Source organism: Morchella sextelata (genome assembly GCF_020137385.1).
Source record: "Morchella sextelata strain SCLS chromosome Unknown scls_5, whole genome shotgun sequence".
In the NCBI taxonomy this organism is placed as follows: domain Eukaryota; kingdom Fungi; phylum Ascomycota; class Pezizomycetes; order Pezizales; family Morchellaceae; genus Morchella; species Morchella sextelata.
Genome location: NW_025408620.1, coordinates 1067448 through 1089943, shown reverse-complemented (window position 1 = coordinate 1089943; position 22496 = coordinate 1067448). Strand labels below are relative to the sequence as shown.

The window sequence follows — 22496 nt, the reverse complement described above, 5'->3', positions numbered from 1 at the left end:
ATCAATTGAACTTTGACTGCGAAGAAAAGCCCCAGAAAGTGAAAAAGAAATGTGCGAAACACGAAACTGGGACGTGAAAGTCAACTTTCTTTCCCAACACAACCTTTCACACCCACATTTCCACCAATAACCACTCCCAAAAGCCTTCCAAAGTCCCCCTCATTCTCTGGTTCTGTAAATCTCCTCTCCAGGACACCTAAAGTTCCGCTGCCAAGAGACTAGCGGCTAGCGTCGCAACGACAGGGTAAATCCGCCCAATTACGATCAACCTCACGTCAATGATGGATCCGCAGGAATCTCAAGTGCTAGAACTACACTCCTGGTATAGATGAAATAGATATGAATAGATAGAGGTCACTTAGCAGAGATGAACGCCGTTGAAAGCGTGATTATACGACCTTTTTCGATGCACTTGTGGTGGGGTGGACTCTCAGTGACTATCTTGTGCTCTATCCTGTGTTGAGGACCATGGAAAGTCAACGCTGGGAACTGTCGTCGTCGAACCTTTCCACAGCCAGCATCACCAACAAGATAGATGGATTTTCGTAGACTCGGTGACAGATGCCCACGGTCCTTGCCCTGGATTTGGCTTTTTCAGAATTGTAAAATGACCCCTAATCATCGAGCTATCCCCCTCTGCGTGACTCCTCCCCCCCAAAGTGCCAAGACAGCTCCCCAGATAGTAGCAAACGGCCCACCCTCCCATCTTTTGGCGCGTGCCTCCTTCTCCTTTCTTTTCTCCTTGTCATTCAGGAATTCTTTACTTTCGACTAAAAATTTGGCAACAAATTCTTTTTTCTTAACTATCGAAATCCTAACGAGAGTCTGACAAACTCACCCAGCGCCAAAAATCATCATCGAATAGTACGATCAACGGATCTACTGTATCGACCATGATTTCCTCCCGCCCCCCCCCGACCTCTCTCCGCCCCCCTCCGACCTCTCTCGCCCGCCCCCGCCGACCGCCGACCACCGATCCGTTCGCCGACCCGCCCCGCACCCGACCGATCGAGCACCCGCTGGTGTTCCAGACGGTGCGAAGGCGGGCCGCCGTCCCGCGCGACTCTCCCCCACCCAGCGAGAGCGTAGGCCTCCTGTGGTACGATGCGCGGGAGGAATTCGTTCGTCCGCCCTGGCAGGAGGTGGAGGAAGCATATGCCGCCGCCAACCGCCGCCGCCGCGAGCGCATGGTCGTTGCCGGCACGCAGACGAGCACGGCCGAGCACGGCACAGCGGCCGTCACGCAGACCGACGCCCCCGACCTGGGCGCGTCGGCCGGCACGCAGACCGAGTCGTCCGCCCTCGGTGTCTCTCTGGCCTGTACGCAGACCGACAGCGGCACCGGGTCCGGCTTCTCGGCGAGCACTCAGACCGACCCCGAGCCTCCCGCGCAGTCTCCGATCGGACCGACCGTGGCCGCCGCGCAGGCTCCTGTTCTTCTGGCTCCGAAGCAGAAGAAAAAGGATGCGCGCGCCGCAAAGGCCGAGAAGAGGCTCGCAAGGATCGAATCTCTCCTGTTGGAGATGACCGCTTCTGCTGCCGCCACCGCTGCCGCCCTCGCTCCCGCCGCCCCCGTCGCTCCTCCTCTCCCACCTACTGTGGCCCCGCAGGTTCCTGTGCTTGCTCTCGAGCAGCAAAAGGATGCGCGGGTCATCAAGGCCGAGAGGAGGTGCGAAAAGCTCGAATCTCTTCTCCGGAAGATGACAATCGCTGCTGCCGCTGCTCCTCCCCCTCCTTCCACCTCCGGCTCCTCCTCCTCCTCCTCCTCTCCCCTCAGCTGCGAACGGCTCATGCAGCTGGACATCATGGCGAAGTCGCAGGCCCTGGCAAGGCAGCACTTCATCAGCCGTGTGTCCGAAGCATGGGCTCAAAGCCCGAGCCTCCCGCCCCCGGCACCCCTTGTGGCTCGCGCTACTCGGCCATGCCCGCGGAACTGGCTCGGGCTCTCAGACTTGCTCGGGGCCCTCCCGTCTTTCCCTCCTCCTCCTCCTGTCCCCGCCTCAGCTCCTGTCCCCGGCGCCGTCGACGAAGTGCTCCGGTGCTCGTCGGCGTCGTCGGCTTTGGTGCTCTGGCGTGGACACCGCATGTCTCCTGGCCTGCCTGGGCCCGTGAGTGTGGCTGCGGCCATGCTCGCGGTGCTCCGAAGGGTCTCCGATGTCTGCGCGGAGGGGAAGAGGGACGAGTATACGGGTGAGGCGCCTGCTCGTCAATTGGTACGGTACCAAGAAGCCGGTTACTACCGTAGTCGGACTCTGTTCGGCCGGTTCCTGAAGGCCGTTGCACGTCGCGAGGCGCGCGACGCGCGTGAAAGGAGCCGCCAACCCCCCAGATCGCCCGCGTACCGCGTGGTGGTCGACGTCGCCAGCGGAGGGGGGCACGGTGCGGTTGGTCCTGACCGATCTCAGCTTCGGCTGGTCAGCGAGTTTGTTTGGCGCCTCTTCCAGGATCAGGAGAGGCGCTTCGTCTACTTGGGCAGGGTCGAATCCGACTCTGCGCTGGACCTCCTTGTGTTGGGGACCGGCAATACTGAGGAGGAGGAAGCCCTTGCTTTGGCGGTAGGGACTCCCCTCCCAGACGAGGATTGGCCCGTCGTGTTGTACACGGGCACGTCTCCAGCGGTGGGCCGTGTCCAGGCCGGGGAGGGAAGGGCTGTGGCGACACAGCTCCTCCTGACCTGGCCGTACGATGCGTGTAAGTTCTCCCCCTCTCTCTTCATTCTTCATGATATCTTTTATATCTGTGAACCTATGGCTAACGACCGCACAGCGTCAGCCGAACAAGGGAGTCTCGGGTGCGTCGAGACAAGCAGGGTCGAGGAGTTCGACTCTGAGCTGGACCTCCCTGTGGGGAACGGCGATGAGGAGGAGGAGGCCCTCGCTTTGGCGGCGGACACTCCTCTCCCTGACGAGGATTGGCCCCTCGTCTTGTACACGAGCAGCGTCCCACCGGTGGGCGTTGCTCAGGCTGGGGAAGGAGCTGTGGCGACACCGCTCCTACTGACCTGGCCGTATGAGACCGGTATGTTTATTCTTCTCTTCTCTCTGTTTCTTGAATTACATATATGAATCCATAGCTAACGTCCATGTAGAGGTGGTTGTACAAGGGAGTTCCGCCTTGTTGGAGGTCGTGGACCTCGTCGAGGGTAAGTCTTGTCCACACATTCTCTCCTCCCTCCCACTCCTGTCAATGACCGTTGCACCGGTAATGATCGTCAAACCGGTGCAACCCATTGCCAAACCACCAGCACAAACACATACTGACGCACCTGGCTCTACAGGCAGCCCCTCAGACTCCCCCCGTCCATCAGACAGCAGTGTTGACTGCGAGTTGATGGACACGGCCGACGAGACGTTTGTCTCCGAGGCACAGGAGGAGTCGGAGGTTGTCGGCGCGGCGGAAGAGCCCGCAGAGGCGCCAATGCCCGACGCCCCCGCCGAGGCACCGGCCGAATGGGATGAGGAGCTTCCAGAGGCGCCAGCTCCCGTACTGGACGAGCCCATGACGGACTCCTCCACGGCAGACTCCCACGATACGGCAGCGCACGCGTACACGGCGGATGTGTCGCAAACGGCGGTTCTCTTCTCGGCGCGTCCGGCGGAGACATCGCAAACGGCGGATCCGCAAACGGCGGAGAATACGCGCGCGGCGGACATAGAGATGGCCGACGCCAGCACCGCCCCCGAGGCTCCCATCCCCGCGGCCGACGACTCGATGGCGATGGACGAGGACGACCTGGGACCGATGGGCTACGGTGAACGGACCCTGGCCAAGCCGCGGAGGAGGAGGCGTGCTCTGGTGCCCGGCCCGAGCGCACCCGTGACGTTGTTTGCCGAGTCGGCCCTTTATAGCAAGGGGCCTCTCAGCAGCACCGTCCCGGGCGTTGCGACTGCCGGGTTGCCCATCTCGAGCCCAGACATCGAGATGACAGAGGCGTCCGTTCCTCCTTGCGACGCTGACCGGGGCTCTAAGCCCGGCATCTTCGGCACCCCAAAGCCGTTCTTCTTCGCCCCGAGGGCCGCGGGGACCCTACGAGTCCCGGAGGTGCTTGGCAAGGCCAAGAATGTGAGGCAACGGGGCGCGTTCACGCGAGTGGAACTGGCGCCTGAGGTGCCGGTCGAGCGCTCTCCGACGCCGCCCGCGCTGACCCCTGCGCCCGCCCCAACGCAGCCTGAGGCTGCTCAAGTCTACTGTCGCCCCCCTGGCACGATCCCCGAGGTTGGTGGAGGCTCTAAGAAAGCCCGCCGCCGGAGGAGGAAGGCCAAGGACCAGGCACTGGCAGAAGAGGAGAGCACCGAAGGTGCTGAGGAACCGGCGGTCGAGGAGGCAGTTGCGGTCGTCCAGGAGGCCGCAGAACCGGCGCTGGTGACGGACGACCCGCGCCCGAAATACGTTGCCAGATTGGCACCGAGGGCGGAGCGCCATGCGCTCCGGGCACAGCGGGCAGCAGAGCGGCCGGCAGAGGGGTGGCCCGTCGGTCACCCTGGCTGGCTCGACGATCTGCGGGCTTCCGGGGTCATCATCACCATGGAGCAGTGGCGGATGGTGGCCGACTGGAAGGACCAGGATATGGCGCGCAAGGCCGCCGAGAAGGCTGCCGAGAAGGCGGCCAAGGAGGCAGAAGCCGCTGCTGGGACGGTGGGAGAGAGTGCGGAGCAGTGCGCACCGCCTGAGGAGGCCCCGGTGGAGCCCCAGCACCCTCCGGTGCTGGCCTCTTCTGGGGTGGAGGGCAGGCGTATTGCCCCGGTGTCCCGGCGGCGGGGGGTCAGGCGCGTGGTCAACGTTGCCCGCGAGGAAGGGGGTGCACAACCGGAGGGGGCGGCCCTGGCTGGGTCGCTCCCAATGACGAATCCCGGCCCCCCGGGAACCGCGCAGCCCACGGGTCCTCCGATCTTTGGGCAGCAAGGGACCGGGGAGCTGCCTCACGGTGGGGAACAGGGGGAGACTTTGGGGAGGCGCGCTTTCCGCCGCTGCTAGATCTCTCTCAGGAGGGTGACGGCGGCGGTGGGGGGTGGCGTGGCAGGAGGGAGGGCGATTTTGGCGGAGGACAGGAGGGTCCGGCCTACTCCCGCTGGGTTAGAGTGGCGGGTGCTTACGAAAAGTCAGAGGAAAGGTATAGTATCTTGAGAATTCCTTCCTTTCTGCCTCTTGTTCGATAAACCAGTTGTGGATATCATTGGCTAACTCTCTCTGCGCCGCCATTACAGATTGATAAACTGGTATCTCACTTGGGGACCGCACACCGGTGCATCCTCATTTGGGATCAACCAGAAAAACGGCTCACGAATGCTGTAATGTCGTGAACTTCGTGCCTGGCAAGCTCGTTGTTCGACAGTATCTCCCGGACTCCTGGCAAGAGCGAGGGGGATGTTTAGGGGTTGAAGGACGGAGGTTCCAGCCTACTCCCGCTGGGTGTGTGGCGGGCAGGATATGATTATGAAAGGAAAGGTATAGTATCTTCTCAATTTCTTTAACTGCACTGTTTTGTATCTTCGACTATCATTAACTAACTCCTCTCAGATTGACAAGCTGGTATCCCATTTGTGGACCGCACACCGGTGCATCCACACTTGGGGCCTACCAAAACCGGCTCCCGAACGCTGTAAGGTCGGGGACTTTGGGCCTGGCAAGCTCTCTGTCCGCCAGTATCTCCCGGACCCCTGGCAAGGGCGAGGGGGATGTTAAGGGGGTGAAGGAAGAAGTGGGGAGGGACGGAGGATCCAGCCTACTCCCGCTGGGTGTGTGGCGGGCAGAATATGATTATCAGAGGAAAGGTATAGTATCTTGTCAATCTCTTTAACTGCGCTGTTTTGTATCTTCGAGTATCATTAACTAACTCCTCTCAGATTGACAAGCTGGTATCCCATTTGTGGACCGCACACCGGTGCATCCACACTTGGGGCCTACCAAAACCGGCTCCCGAATGCTGTAAGGTCGGGGACTTTGGGCCTGGCAAGCTCTCTGTCCGCCAGTATCTCCCGGACTCCTGGCAAGAGCGAGGGGGATGTTAAGGGGTTGAAGGACGGAGGTTCCAGCCTACTCCCGCTGGGTGTGTGGCGGGCAGAATATTATTATCAGAGGAAAGGTATAGTATCTTGTCAATCTCTTTAACTGCGCTGTTTTGTATCTTCGAGTATCATTAACTAACTCCTCTCAGATTGACAAGCTGGTATCCCATTTGTGGACCGCACACCGGTGCATCCACACTTGGGGCCTACCAAAACCGGCTCCCAAATGCTGTAAGGTCGGGGACTTTGGGCCTGGCAAGCCCTCTGTCCGCCAGTATCTCCCGGACCCCTGGCAAGGGCGAGGGGGATGTTAAGGGGGTGAAGGAAGAAGTGGCGAGGGACGGGGGATCCAGCCTACTCCCGCTGGGTGTGTTGCGGGTTGGCGACGAGTTGTCAGAGGTTTAGTAAGTTTCTGAGTCCCCTATATCTTTATATCTCACTTGTGAATACAATAAACTAACACTCTCACAGACCGACAATCCTGGTGTCTCACGTATGGACCGCACACCGGTGCATCCATACCTGGGAAAACCCAGAAAAACGGCTCCCGAATGCTGTAATGTCGCGGACTCTGGGCCTGGCAAGCCCTCTGTCCAACAGTATCTCCCGAACCCCTGGCAAGGGCGAGGGGGATGTTCACGCCTGGAAGCTGCCTCGGGGATAAGTGGGACCACTACGCTTGGGAAACCGGCGCCAAGTGGGACCTCGGACCTCCCGGGGCAGCAGCTTAAAGCCCTTGGCTGCCCACGGGTGAAGACCCGGGCATATAGGCACTCGTCGACTAGTCATCGGCACGGATCGGAAGGGGAGGGAGGAGGGAGGATTGGGGGGGGAGGGGGGCAAGGGCTACCGGCTCTTGTGTGTTTTACCTGCTGCCCGCGGTCTTTTGGGTGGTGGGTGTTTGGTTGGCTTCCTCTGGGAGCTTGAACGGTGGCCTGCGCCTCTTTGGCTGCCGTTTGTTTTTGCTTGCCTGCTTGCCTGCTCGCCTTGGTTTTCTGGTGTGCGGGTGGGTGGTTTTGCTTCCTCGAGGAGCGTTCGCGGTGGCCTTCGTCTTTCTGGTCGCCGTGTGCCTGCGTGCTTTGCCTCTCTGGCACGCAGGTTTCGGTTTTGCTGCTCCTTCTGGAGTTTTCGGGGTGCCGCCTCCCTTGGTGCCCTTTGCCTTTCTCTGCTGGCTGCTGGCCTCGGTTTTTCCGGCTGGTGGGTTTCTGGGCCCGTCTTTTCGGCCTGGTTTTTCGGTGCCTCCGTTCGTGGGAGGTTCCGGTTTTGTCTTTGCCCTCGGCGCGTGCTTTCCCTCGGCGCCTGGGTCTTCGGCCTTGCTCCCCCCGCCTGGGGAGCTATCAGTCCTTTCTTTTCGCCTGCCTGGGTGCCTGTCGTTCCTTTCGGCGCCTGGGTATTTGTGCTCTGCCCCTTGCGGGCTGCCAAAACAGCAAGTGGTAAGTGGTCCCCTCCTCCCTTCGAATTGGCATCAGTCAGCTAACTCACTTGTAGTAACTCGCCAGCGTACACCAACAACCGCCTCGTACGCTCTGGCACGTACCAGAACTCCTCTGCGGGTACGGATCTCACAGCCGGCATATGACCGGCTGTGAGAGCAGGAAAATAAAAAATAAAAAAATAAAAAATATAAAAAATATAAAAAATATAAAAAATATAAAAAATATAAAAAATATAAAAAAAAATATAAAGAGATCTGGGCTGTTCAAAGAACGGCAATTTAGTACGTGCTCAACTCCTCCGTTATACTTGGAAGCATTTAACTAACTCTACTGGTAGATCACCATATATTACTATATACTACCATATATTAATATATATTACCATATAATACCATATACCTCCACCATATATCAACATCTACCACCATTTACCACCATCTACCACCATATATATATATAACCACCATCTACAACATCTTTTAAAATTTATATATATATATACCATCCGGTGCAACAGTCTTCAGCACCGGATGGCTGGGCAGCCAAGCTGTCAACCGTATGTTCCAGTGATTTCCTTACATTTGATCTTTGACTTTGAGACTAACATTTGTATAGAAGACTGAGAAGGGGCCGCAAAGGCCAACGAAAAAAATTAAAAATTAAAAAAAAAGGCGCGGCGGAAGCGTGGCAGGGGGGAGGGAGAGGGTGAGTCTGGACTTTGGCGGTTGGTGGGCAGCTTGCTGCTCATCGGGAGATACTGTTGCGCCTGCGGGCTTGGGCTCCTCCATGCCTCGGATTTTCCGGGGTGTGGAGGAGAGAAAACTTACTGATAAACCGGTGTAGGCAGCAACCCCCCGAGGGGACGACATACCTGGCCCGACCACTCCACACCGGGAGCACCTCCACGACTCGCCGGAGAGCACGAATGGACACCAAAAGGCGAGGCAACGGCCCGCCGCCCCCTGGAGGCAATTCCGAGGTTCCGAGGGACGGACCTCATGTGGCCTCTCCTTGGTGTTGGTCGGCGTTTCTGGCTGGGACGAGGCACTACCTGTGACTCTGGATCCTGGTTCTTGGGCTGGCGGTCTTCGGACCTTAAATATAAACATAAACACCACCAACTACTAACCATACAACAACTTCTAGCTTCTTGCCTCTGGCCGGCATCCTGGCGCTCCCGACCCTCCAACAGTCTTTCTCCTGGATTTAATGGTCTGTACCGATCTTTCCTGCTTTTCTGTCTAAAAAAAGGGTTCTTTGTGTATCAGGCTAACAATTTTGTGGCAGGCCTGCCACTTCCGCCGGGATGCCTACGGGCTACCGGATAACACATTTCCCATCGAGTACTCAGTCAAAGGTCTGTGCCTTCACCTCTTCCTTTCTGTTCAAAAAAGGTTTTCTGTGTATCAGGCTAACAAAAGAAGTGGTCGTGGCCACCATGTGCCGGAGTAATAGACTCCGGCACTCTCTAGCTGTCAATGGACCCCAGCAACCGGCCACAGGCATAAAAACCACCATGTTTTTCTTATGTCTTTTCCTTACCTGGTGTTTATGTTTATGTTTGCCGGCCCACAACCGCCACCCAAGAACCAGAACAGTCCAGACGAAGGGTGTTAAATGTGCCAGCTCAGCTGGATCCGTCGATTCTCCACCAACGCGAGGTCGAAGGGAAAGTTCCAAGGCTCCTTGGAGGCGTCAACAGGGCCGCGGCAGGTCACGCGCCAAACCTCTGGTGCCCGTGCTGTGCTTGAAGGGGGGGAAATGGGGCTTGCCGACACCGTGGGGTGCAAAGGCCAGGTAAGTATTAACCTCGAGAGATTGTTGCTTACATCGAGTTACTAGTTCGTTTTCACCTGGTGGTCGATCATCGGGCTGCCAGGATCGGGTCCGTCGGCGTGCGGTATCGTGGGCGGGTTTGGGAGGGATGGTGTGATGAGCCATCCCGCAGAGGAGTGAGAGTTGCCTTATGGGCAAGTGGAGGGTGGAGGAGATGGAGTTGCCTGTATGGGCAGGTGGAGGAGGATGGAAAGGCCTGGATGGGCATGAGGGTGACGCCTTTATGGGCGAGTGGAGGATCAGGCCTGAAGGGGCTAAGGGATAGAGGCCTTATGGGCAAGAGGAGGATGGGGTATGAGGAGGGCGCCCCTGACGGGCATGAGGAGAGAGGCCCCAAAAGGGCAGAGGAACGAGTCTCCTTTAAAGGAGCAGGTATCCTGTTGGAAAGGGAGGAGAGAGTCTCCTATTGGGGAGAGAGAGGAGAGAGTCTCCATTGGGGAGAGAGGAGAGAGTCGCCTGGAAGGCGACATGGGAAGAGACGCCTCCAAGGGCAAGAAACGACAACCGGCCACATGGCCATACAGAGGAATCCGCCCCACGGGCACCAAGACCTTCGCCTCACGGGCGACCAACCAACTCCGGGACGAGCGCCGCACGACCAACAGCTCCCTCCGCAGTCAAGCAATCGTGCTTGGACTGACGACCAGCCTTACGGGCTCAGCGAAAAATCACTTACCAACTTCCTCCGCGAGATGCACCAGCATCGCCGACTCCGGAACAACAAAAATTCGATGCTCTCAACCACCTTCAAGGGAGCATCGTGGACGGACTGTTCCCACACAGTTACCAGGAGCGGGATCCAAGGCACCAAGGGAACCAAGTCTCGCACCATCACAAACATCAACAGAGACTGGGTTTTCTTGGGCCAACAGGATCGAACGACTCTGCTGCCGCTTAACACCATTCCGCACAGCGCGAAGAAAAGCGGCAGTTTTTAAAATTATCAGCATCGTCGGCACTGCACCACCACCACTAGCACTACCAGCAGTACCACCATTACCATTACCATCATCTTTGCGCTTACGATTACGATCTGGTTCGGCGGCCAGCATCGAAAAAACCTTATCGACTAACCATCACCCGAGTCACCATCCAACGAGCTCGAAGAAAGGCTGCGGCCTTTACTTACCATCATCATTATCAGCATGGTCGGGGCTTCACAGCCATTAAAATATTATTACCTCTCGCCCGAGCAACCACTACAATCCCACGAGCTCGAAGCCTCTGCCAACGATTTCCTCGAATCTTGGTAGAGTGATTAGAAGGCCTTAAGGGCACAAGAGTTGGAAATGGTTAAGAGGAGGAGTAACTTAGGTAGTTTGTATTTTTCTTTTTCGTTTTGTATTTTCTTTTTCGTTTTGTATTTTCTTTTTCGTTTCGTATTTTTAGTTTAGTTTTGTAGTTTTAGTTTAGTTTTTAAAAAAAAGTATTATTATAAAAAGTAACGCTTCATCTTTCTCTCGCACTGTGAATCTTGTAGTCTTTGGTTTTAGTTTGGTATATGTAGTTTAGTAAAAAAAAAAAATTTTTATCGTTTTTAGAAAAAAATATCTCTAAGTCCTTCGCGCTGTAAATCTCGTGATTGAGATCTTCACATTATACGCCTCATGCAATTGATTGACAGCTTCCGAATTCCATCAGGACATCTACTTCTTACTTCATCTGAGGCTCACCATATCCACTGGCAGTTTCTCTGAAAACAAGTATCTATCGCTTTGCAATTTACTATTCTCCTATCTGTAGCCCCGCCATGCGTGGTCGGGCGTGGTGTTGAGGTCGTCAGTCATGTGACAATCCAACCAGCATCAACTTCACGTCCTAACCTCACCCATTTTCCTCACCACAACCACAAAACAACCTCCCAGCAAATTCCGAAGTCTATAAGAATCCCTCGGTTTTCCCTTGCGTTTACAACAGACTTTTATCCTCTAGAGATACCTCGCCTGGACACCCGAATAGATAAATCAAATCGCTCTCCAATCAGTTTCACCCTCTCGCTGATGAAACCTCCATCCTGTGACCGTCCTTTTCATCAGTTTCGAGCCAAAGATGAGGATGCTAATACTCTGACACAAATCGTCGAAGGATATATTCTCGCAATAGTATCGAATCTCGCTACAGGCCTGTGGTGAACTCTTACTCCGTGTTTTGGGCATGTACATATTTGCTGACCTTCATCTAGTAGTATCAAATTGTCCTTGAGAAGTTTCAACACCCGATAATAGGCCGGTGTCCGTATAGGATCTCAATCGAAGGCTTGCTTCAGCAGTGCAGCGCACCAACACCGGAAAATAATGATATTCCTCGTTTTGGGAATATAGTTCATGTGAGAAATTGCTTGATTCTTGGGTGAGAAAACCAATCGTGAGTCATTTTTTGACTTTCCTTTATCTATTATACATCGATCGCCATCTTACATATATATACATCTCCAGAGTCGAGTACCGCTTTACATCACCCCCGGGAATGCAAGCGGAGGATTTTAAACTCTCTGGAGTGTAAAATTGTCCCATACACATTCAGAGCCTATTGAACTATAAGATAGGCTAATCAATCCGTCTTTAGATAGAGCGGCGTTATGTTTTCCGTTTCCTTCCTTCATACTCTCCAGTTTTCTGGCTTTTACTTGGATGTTATGGCCGGGTTTGTCTGGTTTTTTCTTCAACTCATTCACTGTGAGTAGCGCACACGTTGCAGGGTAAAATACAGTAGCGGGATTTATAGCATCAAGGCTAACGTGCGTACAATCACAGTAAACAGGAAATAAATTCCTTGGCTTCTCGGAGCTTTAATACCATAACTCGGGGTTCGTCGCGATCGATTCTGCGCCCTGAGGGGTTTGTTGCTAACCGTTCGACCAGACGAGAAGAAAACAAAAGCCTACAAATAGAGACGACATGATTAATCTACGTTTGTTGCTGCCATTTACGCTACGGTTTCGGCCGAGTTTGACTCAAATCCCCAAGGCTTAACGGAACCCATAGTTATATCCTACCTATGCCTACCTAAGGGTGATCTACGAAATGTTGGAATGATATGTGCGAGAAAACCAAGGTATGTACATGGCACAACAAGTTAAGATGACAAGCTAATTGTTGTTCCTTAATATCTACCAGAGCCCACACCAGACCTCTGAGAGTATCCTAGGTGTTTATAACCTACCAGCCTTATTGAGAACCTTACATCCATAGTTGGGCTTTTCAAAATCTAGGAGTACTAAATTGATCAGTTTCTCGAAGTTTTGTGACAGGGCCTAGATAGTGGAGAAACAAGAACATGGCCTCGAAAAATGTGGCTATCTCCCATGAATCTTCAATTGAACTCTTCGTCTGAAGGAGATAACCTATATGACGGTAATATCCTCAGGTCCTTCGCAATCGTCAGGGAATCGGCAAAAAAAAAAGAAAGAAAAAAAAGGGTATGTTCTGTTTGGGCTAATCATCATACCTCAGTGTATGAGGTTGCGGATTGACGGCGGCCCTGATGAAATCCATCCAGCCTGTCGGCTCTCCGAAATATTCTGTCTCCGCTTTCCGGGAGAATATGAATTCAGGAATATGATCTACAGATCGTTGCAACCAGCACCCCGGCCCCGTTTTCAAGCACTGAGCCGTGGGGCATTTCGGTAGATTTTCTCGCAAATCCATCGAAAATCATGCTCCTCGCCCTCCATCAACAGACCCTTTCGACCGTAAAGTATATTCTCACTCTTTTAGCAGCGTTACGACTCCAATAGCAGCTAGCCTGCTCAATACCTCCTTGCTAAAAATGGGTGGAACGCGGGACAATTCGGAGATAAAGCTATTCCGGGATCTAAAGACACCTTAAGTTTTGTTTAGGGAAGCTCAACTATTAGAAACGTAAGTTTTTGGACACGAATAGGCTTCTCGAACTTGTCCGAGTTCTTGTTCATTTTGATCAAAGTTGTTGCAGTATTGTCGGCTGATAAACGTTTTTGTGATTTTCGCATAGCAACCAGCAGAAATTGCCCAAACGACTGATCAACACAGTCGGTAATTGGGGTTTATACCTGAGAGGCATGTTCTACCAATCTTAAGCTCTCTCAACACATAACTATCTCCTTTATATCTTTTGTGGTTATGGAGCTACAGTCATTTCATGACCCATCCTCGTACAAAATTACGAGAACCTCCGCCACCCAAAAATAGAATGCTAATGTCTCTTTAGTGGACATGCGAGTTATGGTTCAGGCGCGGCTATCCTTACACTACTGCGATTTCATCCAACATTTTACTAAACACAACCCTTTCAGCAAAGATCTTTGGTTAAGACATATATACTCCCCTTCACTACCCTCGTCCTCCACGCTGCAATCTGTTCTCTCTTTGCCTGCTTCCTGGAGGTATAGGAGTATCCTCTGTCAACTTCTGAGTCTTTACCGAGGAGCTGAAAGAGGTTTCCGAGTTCGCTGCTACTTATGACTAGCGCGTTTGGAGCGAGGTTTCTGGCTACCATCCCCTATTGAAGGTAATTGGTAGCTTCTTGTCTTAGTTTTCTCCGAACCCTCTCAAGTCCTGTTTAGATAGCCTGAGTGGAAACTACAACCTTAACTTACCATACACAAGCTAGAAACCGACACAAAAAACTACCACACCGAAATTTTCCCAAACACCAACCATAGTACTTCTAGTCTCAACTTCCTTGGATTAAATATAAGTTCCGTTAAGAATATCCAATTTCATTTCATCCTTTCTTCATCAATTCTTTCCATGCTATCCCTTGTGAAATAATTAACCCTCTATACACCCAGAAGAAGAAAAAAGGGACTCAGGCATAATTACTAAAATATATGAGGCGCAAAGAAAAGCAATTCTTCACAGACAACCCCGGGCTCCAGAATTTTTAAAATGGAGTTCTTTCATGGACATAGTAGAGACTCACCACAATGAAGCGATCATCTCTTGCGACCCGCACGAAAGGTCCTTCTTTCAGCTCCCTGAGGGAATCCGGAACCCAAATCCAAAGACCACTTACCACGGCAAATGTCGCAACAGAAAAATTGATCAAAGATCATACAATATGGTGTTGATGCTTTAGAGAGCTTTTGTCTTCCTATCCTATCGCAATCATATTATTGGCATCAAGTCACCGAAGGTTGGGGTGGATACCAATTTCGATGGGACCGAAATTGTATTTCTTTGTGTACTGACTATCTGGGACAGTGTCGAGCCTTTTCCGATGGTGAATCGACCGCCCAAAACCAACACGAGTCAACAAAAGCTCACCGACCCCTTTGGCTTGGTTGGGTATCAACTCTATAATTGGCTGAAAACTCGCCATTCGCCATTCGCCATTCGCCAAATTTGGCCATTGTCCCAGACGACACTATAGGTACTACTCCTTTCATTATGTTAAATATGTCTTTCTATGTAGCTTATATGTCAAGAGTCTTGATTAACGCATTAAGTACGCATATATACCTATGGCTTAAAAAGTTCCCGGTACTCTATGCGTTTCAGAGATATAAAGCGCTTTTCCTGGTCGCTCTTTAGAACGATAGAGCGCCCGAGCTATGCATCTTTCATCCCCTTTGCATAGAACAAAAATCTTCCTGCGGGCTTTTTATCTGAACCAAGGATTACTTGAGAACCACTGGTCGCCGGAATGCCCCAGCTGGGAACTCTCACCTAGTATTTTAGTAGCAAGAAGCAACCGAGATGTTCCTTGCCCGTTCGAGATGCTCCAAAGACTATTGAACTATAGCACAGCCAAATAATGTCACTATACAACTCAAAGCACTAACAGAACCCTGTTCACAATGGACGGTTTCTCAATCATGAACTATCACTCGCTGGTATTAACGCGAGTGACCGCCTATGATCTCAAAGCTTGGCATGATTTACGTAACGGATGATCAAAAAAGAATAGAAGACCAAAAAGTGAAGTAAGAACATCCTATTAAGTTTTCTACATCAAAACTAGCATACTTATCCCTCAACGCTAAATGCCATACGGGCATGAGAGCTCCGTCCCCCTGCGGATCTTGGACTACATGTTTTCGGGCCCCCCGGTGTGTCGGCCTATGTTTATATGCACCGACTTATATTACACGCCTCCTTGTCTCTCCCCAATGCTATGGCCTCAATTAAACTGGGAGGGCCTATCATTTATTCCTCGCGGGTGATGGTATCGATCCGCCTATTGATAGCATCTATAACTATATCTCTAGACTGTCGGTGACGTTTTCACACGTTGTGATGAGAGTATGTTGAAGTTCTATATAGGTACTCTCGGGAATGAAATGCACCCCGTATAAGCTTAGATAATGTTGGGCACCGCTGGCTCGGGCTTGAGCTCCAGATTTAGGCTCGAGCACCTCGAACCCTCTTTCCCACAAGCTCAAGCCAGCTCGATCCAAAATTGAAGAAAGCTCGAGTCCAAGCTCAACCCTTCCGGACTATTGTTAGTCGGTTTATCTTAAGATCATAATGAAACAAAATGGAACAATAAAATTAAGACAAATGTTCAGAGTTCGTGTTTAAATAATAAAAGCTGTATCAAGAAAACTATTTTCAGGCATAATAACAGAGGCTCGAGCCTGGCTCCGAGCCTAGCCCCTGACCTCGAGCCTAGCCCCTGACCTTGAACACCTTGAGCATTTTCTCTAACAGTCCAAGCCAGCTCGAGCTCCAGGCTCGTCTCGAACAGGTTCGTGCCCAACACAACGCCTAAATTCAACCGCCCACCCACCGGCATTGGGGGTCTGCACCAGCCTTTTCTCCGGACACGAAAGAGGAGGATGGCGGCCAGTGTCTAACTGTGGCTATGAAGGCCAGCAGTTAATTGCCTACACGTACAGCAGCTTCTTCGTGAGCTTAATACACAGTACTGCACCACCGGGAGTGGAGGTCAGTTATATTATAATTTACCCCAATTCTCTGCATCTTTCTCTATATTTACTATCTCTTTATTACAGTTATCTCTTGCTTTATCCACACCCTCACAGATGAAAAAGAAAATCTCAAAAAATAGGCACCGAGGGTATCAAACCCATCCCCATGGCAAAGGTCCTACTGATACCCAGGCAGGCGCATTATCAACTATGCTACCGGAAATACTGTTGATACAGTGGGCGCTGGAATGGAAGATAAGGGCCGGTGGTGTGCAGATAAGAGAGTTAAAGAGATCTGCAACTCTCAAGCTTGTAGCACTACATAATCTTAAAGTAGAGAGTATTTTTCGACAGCCGAAGGGAATATTTGCCTCCATTATCCTTCGGATTTTATGCCTTTTACCGCCTATCATTCATCTCCTACGGTCTAAATACAGGTATCCAAGTATCCCATCACCTCCTGCGCCTCAGTAGTACCTCATGAGTTGTACTTATTTTATTCCGTTCAATGGCGCATGGCGAGGGCACCAGGTAGGGGGGCTACTTGTATGTTTTAGCGAAAGACCTTTGCCGACCTGTTCTTTTATCTATATAGATATGCAGACAGATACATGTAGATAGATAGATCCAAGTAGATACTTCCACTCTGAAGCTTGCCCATGTCTGAATCCGCAACCAGTACATACCGCGCAAATGAGACCACATCCTATCCCATACACTTGTCTTTTCAATCGAAAACGGAACAGGACACCGAATCATCTCCGAATTAATAAAAGAAGATGCCACCTCACTTATCAGAAACTTGAAGCTCTGTCCTCAATACAACTGCGTTTTACTCAAATTGCGTTCCTTCTTCCCCTTCCTTCTCCTTTCTCCCACTCCTCGCCCCCATTTCCACTCTCCAACACAGCACAAAATCTTCACGCAATATCTAACATCTACAAGTATCTCACCGCCCATAAATAATATACTACAACCCTCATAGCCGCAGCAGACATGTCAATAATCAATATCGTTTTGTTCATTGTAATCTGTATCCTCGGCCTGGCCGGGTTCGCCTCCGCTGAAGCGCCGCCTATCCCCCCACTCCGGCGAGTCGCCGCAGACCACTCCGAGGAAGAGGACGACGACGACGACGACGACGACGACGGGAATGACCTTCATGCGGAGATGCATGCGTTGATCGAAGAACATATGCTTCGTCTCGCCGCTGAAGAGCAAGAGGAGGTGCGAAGGGAGGTGGTGCGCCAAGATCCGCCTACCGCTGTGGAACTGGAGACTATTAGGTTAATTGCCACCAGACATCGAGAGATAAATGAGAGAAGGTTGCTTGCTATCAGGCACCGGATGACGATGCAGCACCTCGGTCAACCGCCTAATCGCGAGTACTTGGACGAGTTGTTCCACGAGATCAATGAGCTGCAGCGCCTCAATAACCTGCAGCGCCCCAATCCCCCGCCTGCTCCCGGGAACCTTGTGCAGGTGGAGCGCGAAGATCCGCCTTCCAATGTGGAACTAGAGAATATTGAGTTAATGGCCACCAGACGCCGAGAGATAAATCAGAGAAGTTCGCTTGCTCTCAGGCACCGGATGGAGATGCAGCGCCTCGGTCAACCGCCTAATCGCGAGTACATGGACGAGTTGTTCCGCGAGGTCAGGGAGCTGCAGCGCCTCAATCGCCTGCAACGCCCCAATCCCCCGCCTGCTCCCGGGAGCCTTGTGCAGATGGAGCGCGTTGATCGGCCGCCTGCCCCCGGGGACACAGCGGCGATGCAGCCGAACACTGCCCTACCTGTTAATATCTGGGGGGTGAGGGCAGCCCAACTGGAACAGCTCCCCCGCGTGAGGCCCCAGCGAGCGCCGAGAGGGCCGCCGGCAGATGTGCAGGGAGTGGTACAGAGAGGGGGCCGGGGAAGGGCGCGGGGAAGGGCGCGGAGAGTGGCGTGGGGAGGGACGCCTCCGTAGTTTTCCGGTACTTAGAAGGAAGATTGAGAGGAGATTTGCGTTTTGGTAAAGGATAAGGACACTCTGCGGATATGCTCATGTAGGGCCGTTGCGGAGTGTTGAGTTCCAAGCGTCTTTTGCCGAGAGTATGTACGGCAAATTAACGTTATTCTATTGTATGAATATTTCCCATGCGGGTGTTTATGTAAATGACTAGAGAGCAGATTTAAACATGTCCGGTGTTGACCGAAGACGCGAAGGTGAAAACAAAACTCCCAAAATTGGCGGATTCGATATTACTAGTACCGGTACGATTCAGCCTCGAGCTCTAGGGTATTTATTAGACTCTGGATTAAATCACCACAGCCAGAGTAACTTGTATGGCTGCGGAACAATTGAGTATCACCATCTTGTGGAACGAATGAAGCTAGCACGCCTTTATCACCAAACTTGAAACTTGAAAACGGCCCGTCCCATCCGGCCCTGAAGAATCCAACCATTAACATCATCCCCGAGGCAGCACTTCCACCAACACCAACACAACCACCCATCCTCAGCAAGCTATCACTCCTCGACTTCAATCTTTCCACAGCAACCCCTCCCACTCGCCCAAAATATTTCACAGAAAATCGCTTACGATGAGCAACCGGCACTTGAGACCAACTTCCCTCGCGTCCCATCTTTCTCGCACCAGAACAGCTCAACACTAACCTCCGACCGGAACGAAAAACCCAGGCCGTCCCAAATACACCTATCAACACTGCTATTATAACCTCAAAACGGCTCATAGACTGGTGTTACTCGAGCCGGAGGTCTCCATCAGCTTGTTTGGCGCTCGGTTATCGCTTCTCTGGATGACCTGTTTAGCTTTGTTTTTGTTCTGAACAAGCAATTCCGGCGCGGGAAATAATTCGGTAGACGTATGTGGTATGTTGGTCTCAGTGGCTATTACAAGTGATTCTTCTAACTTTGGCGTAGGAACATAGCGGCTTGAAGAGTGGGAGAGAGAAATGAAGTTCAGAAAGGGAGCTATCTCGAATTTTATCGCACCTTCCTTGATGCACAACCGGAGTAACAACATACCATACACAAGCTTTTTCTTGATCTTTATTTCAGATGCACCACGGGAAGTAAACCCCGCCGTCTAATTCTCTGCTCTCTCCCCCCTTGCCCCGTTTTCACTCCCTGCCCCTGCCTTATCCTTCTCAATCCCTAGACCCGCAGAGCACCAGCTAGCTCCTCTGCGCGGCGCAACCAGATGACCTGTTAGCTTGTCTGTTGCCTTCATTGTCTTGTTGTCTTGCAGAACGACCAGTTAGCTCGTCTGCTTGGTCCCGCAGGTCCCCGCGAACGACCAGCTTGCTTGTCTTGTGGCAACTGCGGGATTAGGGATCAATAACTACTCCATCCTCTCATCTTTCCTGCTCTCTCTCCGCTCCTCTCTTCCCGCCTTTCTTGATCCTTAGACCCACAGACCACCTGCTAGCTCCTCCTCTGTGTGGCGCAACCAGATGACCAGTTAGCTTGTCTGTTGCCTTCATTGTCTCGCAGAATGACCTGTGAGCTCGTCTGCGAGGTCCCGCAGGCCCCCAGAGATGACCAGTTTGCTCGTCTTGTGGCAACTGCGGGATTGGGAATTAAGGAGGGTTTTGTTGAAGGCTTTGGCTAATATTGGTTTTATAGGACTGGGCGACGTACGGTGTGGATTACGGCGGTGGGTATGGTGGAGACAATTCCGGGGAAGAAGGTGGAGAGATGGATTTTGGCAATGGCTGTGTATAACTTCTGTATGAGCTTTTCTATCATTCTACATATTTAAATATCTTTACATGTACTAATATTCTCCTCCCTAAGACTCTTAGTGTGCACATCACCGCCACCTAGGTGGTCCTCTTGACCGTATCGCAACGGAGCTCCGTAAAACGAACACTACAGAGAGCAACATTTTTAGCGAAAAGAATATACTCTAGAGATAGTTACAGTTACATGTATCTCACAAATATACGTAATGCTTCTACCCATCGCTCAATTATTTCAACTTTTCTCCAGTAATTTTCGGGACAGCGAGTGATACTCCATGACTCAGTGTTTTTCAAGAAAGTGCCTGTTTTAAAACATCCAGCTCTTTAACTACGCCGTGGACCCGTTATATGTGTGTTCATAAACAGTAAAATACCTTATTCCACTCCAAAGTAATTATACCTCTTCTCTCTATCGCTTCGATCCCCCCCCGCGATGTTTGAATCACGCGAGTGATATCTTGTGATTAACTCATATATTCATAGAAGTGATACCTAGGGACTTCTAACTCGCACTATACACTCTAAGTATGGTGATTGTCTTAGTAGACGACACCTCCACCGCAGATCTGCCAAAATCCACTTTTTATCACTCAGATACAACCCCGCGGTGTTATTCCGACTGGTATATTTCCTCACCTTCAAGGTGAGGATTTACATAGCACTCCTCCTCGCTATATTCAGAGCTAGGCCGACTCTACGTGGTAGATACATCCGTAAAGCCGGAGTATTAACAGGGTATATGAACATTTACCCAAGCCTCCGCCAGACAGGCCCCCGAATAGTAGTGAACTGATACTGGAGAGTACGAGCCACATAGAGCATAAATAATCGCGTTTCTAAACGCCGGTACAACTGAATTTACAATGCAATAAGTCTCAACATTATTATTCTTGACGCCTGTGTTCGAGACCGCGAGTGATAATTTATGATTAACATACGTTTCTCGGAAAAGACATCTAAGCATTTTAACTCTTGGTTACCTATGGATATCACGCCTTTATACCCATAGACAGTAATATAATTTTAGATATACCTAACTCCTCTTTCCATCATTCCTACCCACCCTCCTCGGTGTTTATGATAGCGAATCAGTCTTAATGATCAACAACCTTTATCTAAAATATCTAGAGGCTTCCAATTTTCGATTCAAATTGTATTTATGGCATTCCTGTATGCCCAGGTTAACACACCGCAGTTCCACCCCTCGCGTCGAGTTCTTTGACAGCGAGTGATATTCAATGATTTAACTCTTGCCCCAGGAGAGACACATGGGGCGCTTATAACTCTAAATTTACCGGGATGAGCGTCATAACCGGTTTCAAAGTTTCTAATCCATCTATAGATACTTCCTATATCGCTCTGATACGCCATCACCAATCTCTAGAAAAGCGAGTGATATTTCATGATTACCTTCTTTTCACAAAAGGGGGGGGGGGGGGGAATCTAGGGTGTTACCTGAAGCTTTTTGAGTTTATATTTTGCCGAAGAGCTACAACACATCTTATTAGATCTCAACATATGTACGAACAATCTTTACCTCGCCCCAATACACTCCCGTCCAACTTTTAATCAGCGATAACCCACCTTCTCTCAGAACAGACACCTAGATTTTTGAGGCTACAATCTGGTAGCTAGTCTCGTGTTTACTCGGCGAATCTCCCTACTGCTTTAACACACCCACGTCAAGATTCAATGAAGTGAGGATAGCTCATGACTGAGATTCTGTTCCAAGCGGGAAGACATAAGGGCTCTCATGAAGCTTTCTACTCGAGATTTATGCTGTAAGGGTGGGTTTTATGTTTTGGGAGAGCACAGAGCTTTTGGATGACCGGTCGTTGGTTGATGTTGGCACTATACGGGATACTTTTTAAAAAAAGATTGGGTAAGGCCCGGTAAAATTAATTATTACGCGTAGTTCCTAAGGTTATATCTATGTGACGTGGTTCAAAGTGAGCGTAGCCATTGTTAATTTTACTGTACAATTAGAGTAATGAGCTAGTTTATTGTGCCGGAGGAACTGAGAAAGGAAGAGCTAAAATGAGATAATTTGCTCATACCTCTACCAGGCTTTTCAAGATCTGAAATTTGCACGTTTAATGTACTGTTGGAAGTATATACTCTAGAACTACTGCGGGGACTCAATTCCTGATCAACTCCGCGTTTTGAATCTCCCACATTCCTGTTCGTTCCTCTTTCGTTTTACATGTTCCCTAATCACGATACTCTTACTCTTCTCAATTATTTATCTTTCATCATTCTGAGAGCATGAAATCTCTCTTCTAAAAAAATTACCCAACGATAGGAGGTCTACCCCTACCTCTACCTCCACCTCTTGGTTCTTGGTTCGTACTAGTTTGAGTTCTAACAGAGGCAGGTGTAGCAAAGACCGGGCCCGTGGGAACGGTATGAAATATAGGTACTGAGTGAGAGTGTGCTCGCTGATATGTCTGAGACTGTGCATAGCTCATTCCACCATTAACACCCATGTTTGAAGGATGGTATGGTATCATGCCACCATTCCCATCATCTACATGTATGTAACAGGCCGGATCGTTGCACTGAATGGTTACAGTTTGCGTCGGCAGACCTTCCACTGTGTATCTTGCTACATGTCGAACGA

General features: G+C 51.2%; 4 protein-coding genes across 4 annotated transcripts; all 4 read left to right on the top strand.

The window, feature by feature from the left end:
- Positions 1-893: 893 nt before the first annotated feature.
- Positions 894-6736, top strand: H6S33_010811 (uncharacterized protein; the record flags this gene model as incomplete). The annotated part of the gene is made up of 10 exons (XM_044842171.1): positions 894-2691; positions 2767-3018; positions 3089-3142; positions 3278-4879; positions 4936-5110; positions 5518-5771; positions 5853-5925; positions 6155-6404; positions 6477-6604; positions 6655-6736. 10 exons carry the CDS (start codon positions 894-896, stop codon positions 6734-6736), a joined length of 4668 nt encoding a protein of 1555 aa, XP_044696741.1.
- Positions 6737-9058: 2322 nt separating this feature from the next.
- On the top strand, positions 9059-10215 carry H6S33_010810 (uncharacterized protein; the record flags this gene model as incomplete). The annotated part of the gene is made up of 3 exons (XM_044842170.1): positions 9059-9238; positions 9284-9368; positions 9422-10215. The coding sequence occupies 3 exons, from the start codon at positions 9059-9061 to the stop codon at positions 10213-10215; spliced, it is 1059 nt and encodes a 352-aa protein (XP_044696740.1).
- Positions 10216-11277: 1062 nt separating this feature from the next.
- Positions 11278-12167, top strand: H6S33_010809 (uncharacterized protein; the record flags this gene model as incomplete). The annotated part of the gene is made up of 8 exons (XM_044842169.1): positions 11278-11293; positions 11381-11405; positions 11460-11482; positions 11632-11641; positions 11713-11773; positions 11843-11952; positions 12031-12083; positions 12139-12167. The coding sequence occupies 8 exons, from the start codon at positions 11278-11280 to the stop codon at positions 12165-12167; spliced, it is 327 nt and encodes a 108-aa protein (XP_044696739.1).
- Positions 12168-17126: 4959 nt separating this feature from the next.
- On the top strand, positions 17127-18095 carry H6S33_010808 (uncharacterized protein; the record flags this gene model as incomplete). The annotated part of the gene is made up of 1 exon (XM_044842168.1): positions 17127-18095. One exon carries the CDS (start codon positions 17127-17129, stop codon positions 18093-18095), a length of 969 nt encoding a protein of 322 aa, XP_044696738.1.
- Positions 18096-22496: the final 4401 nt, after the last annotated feature.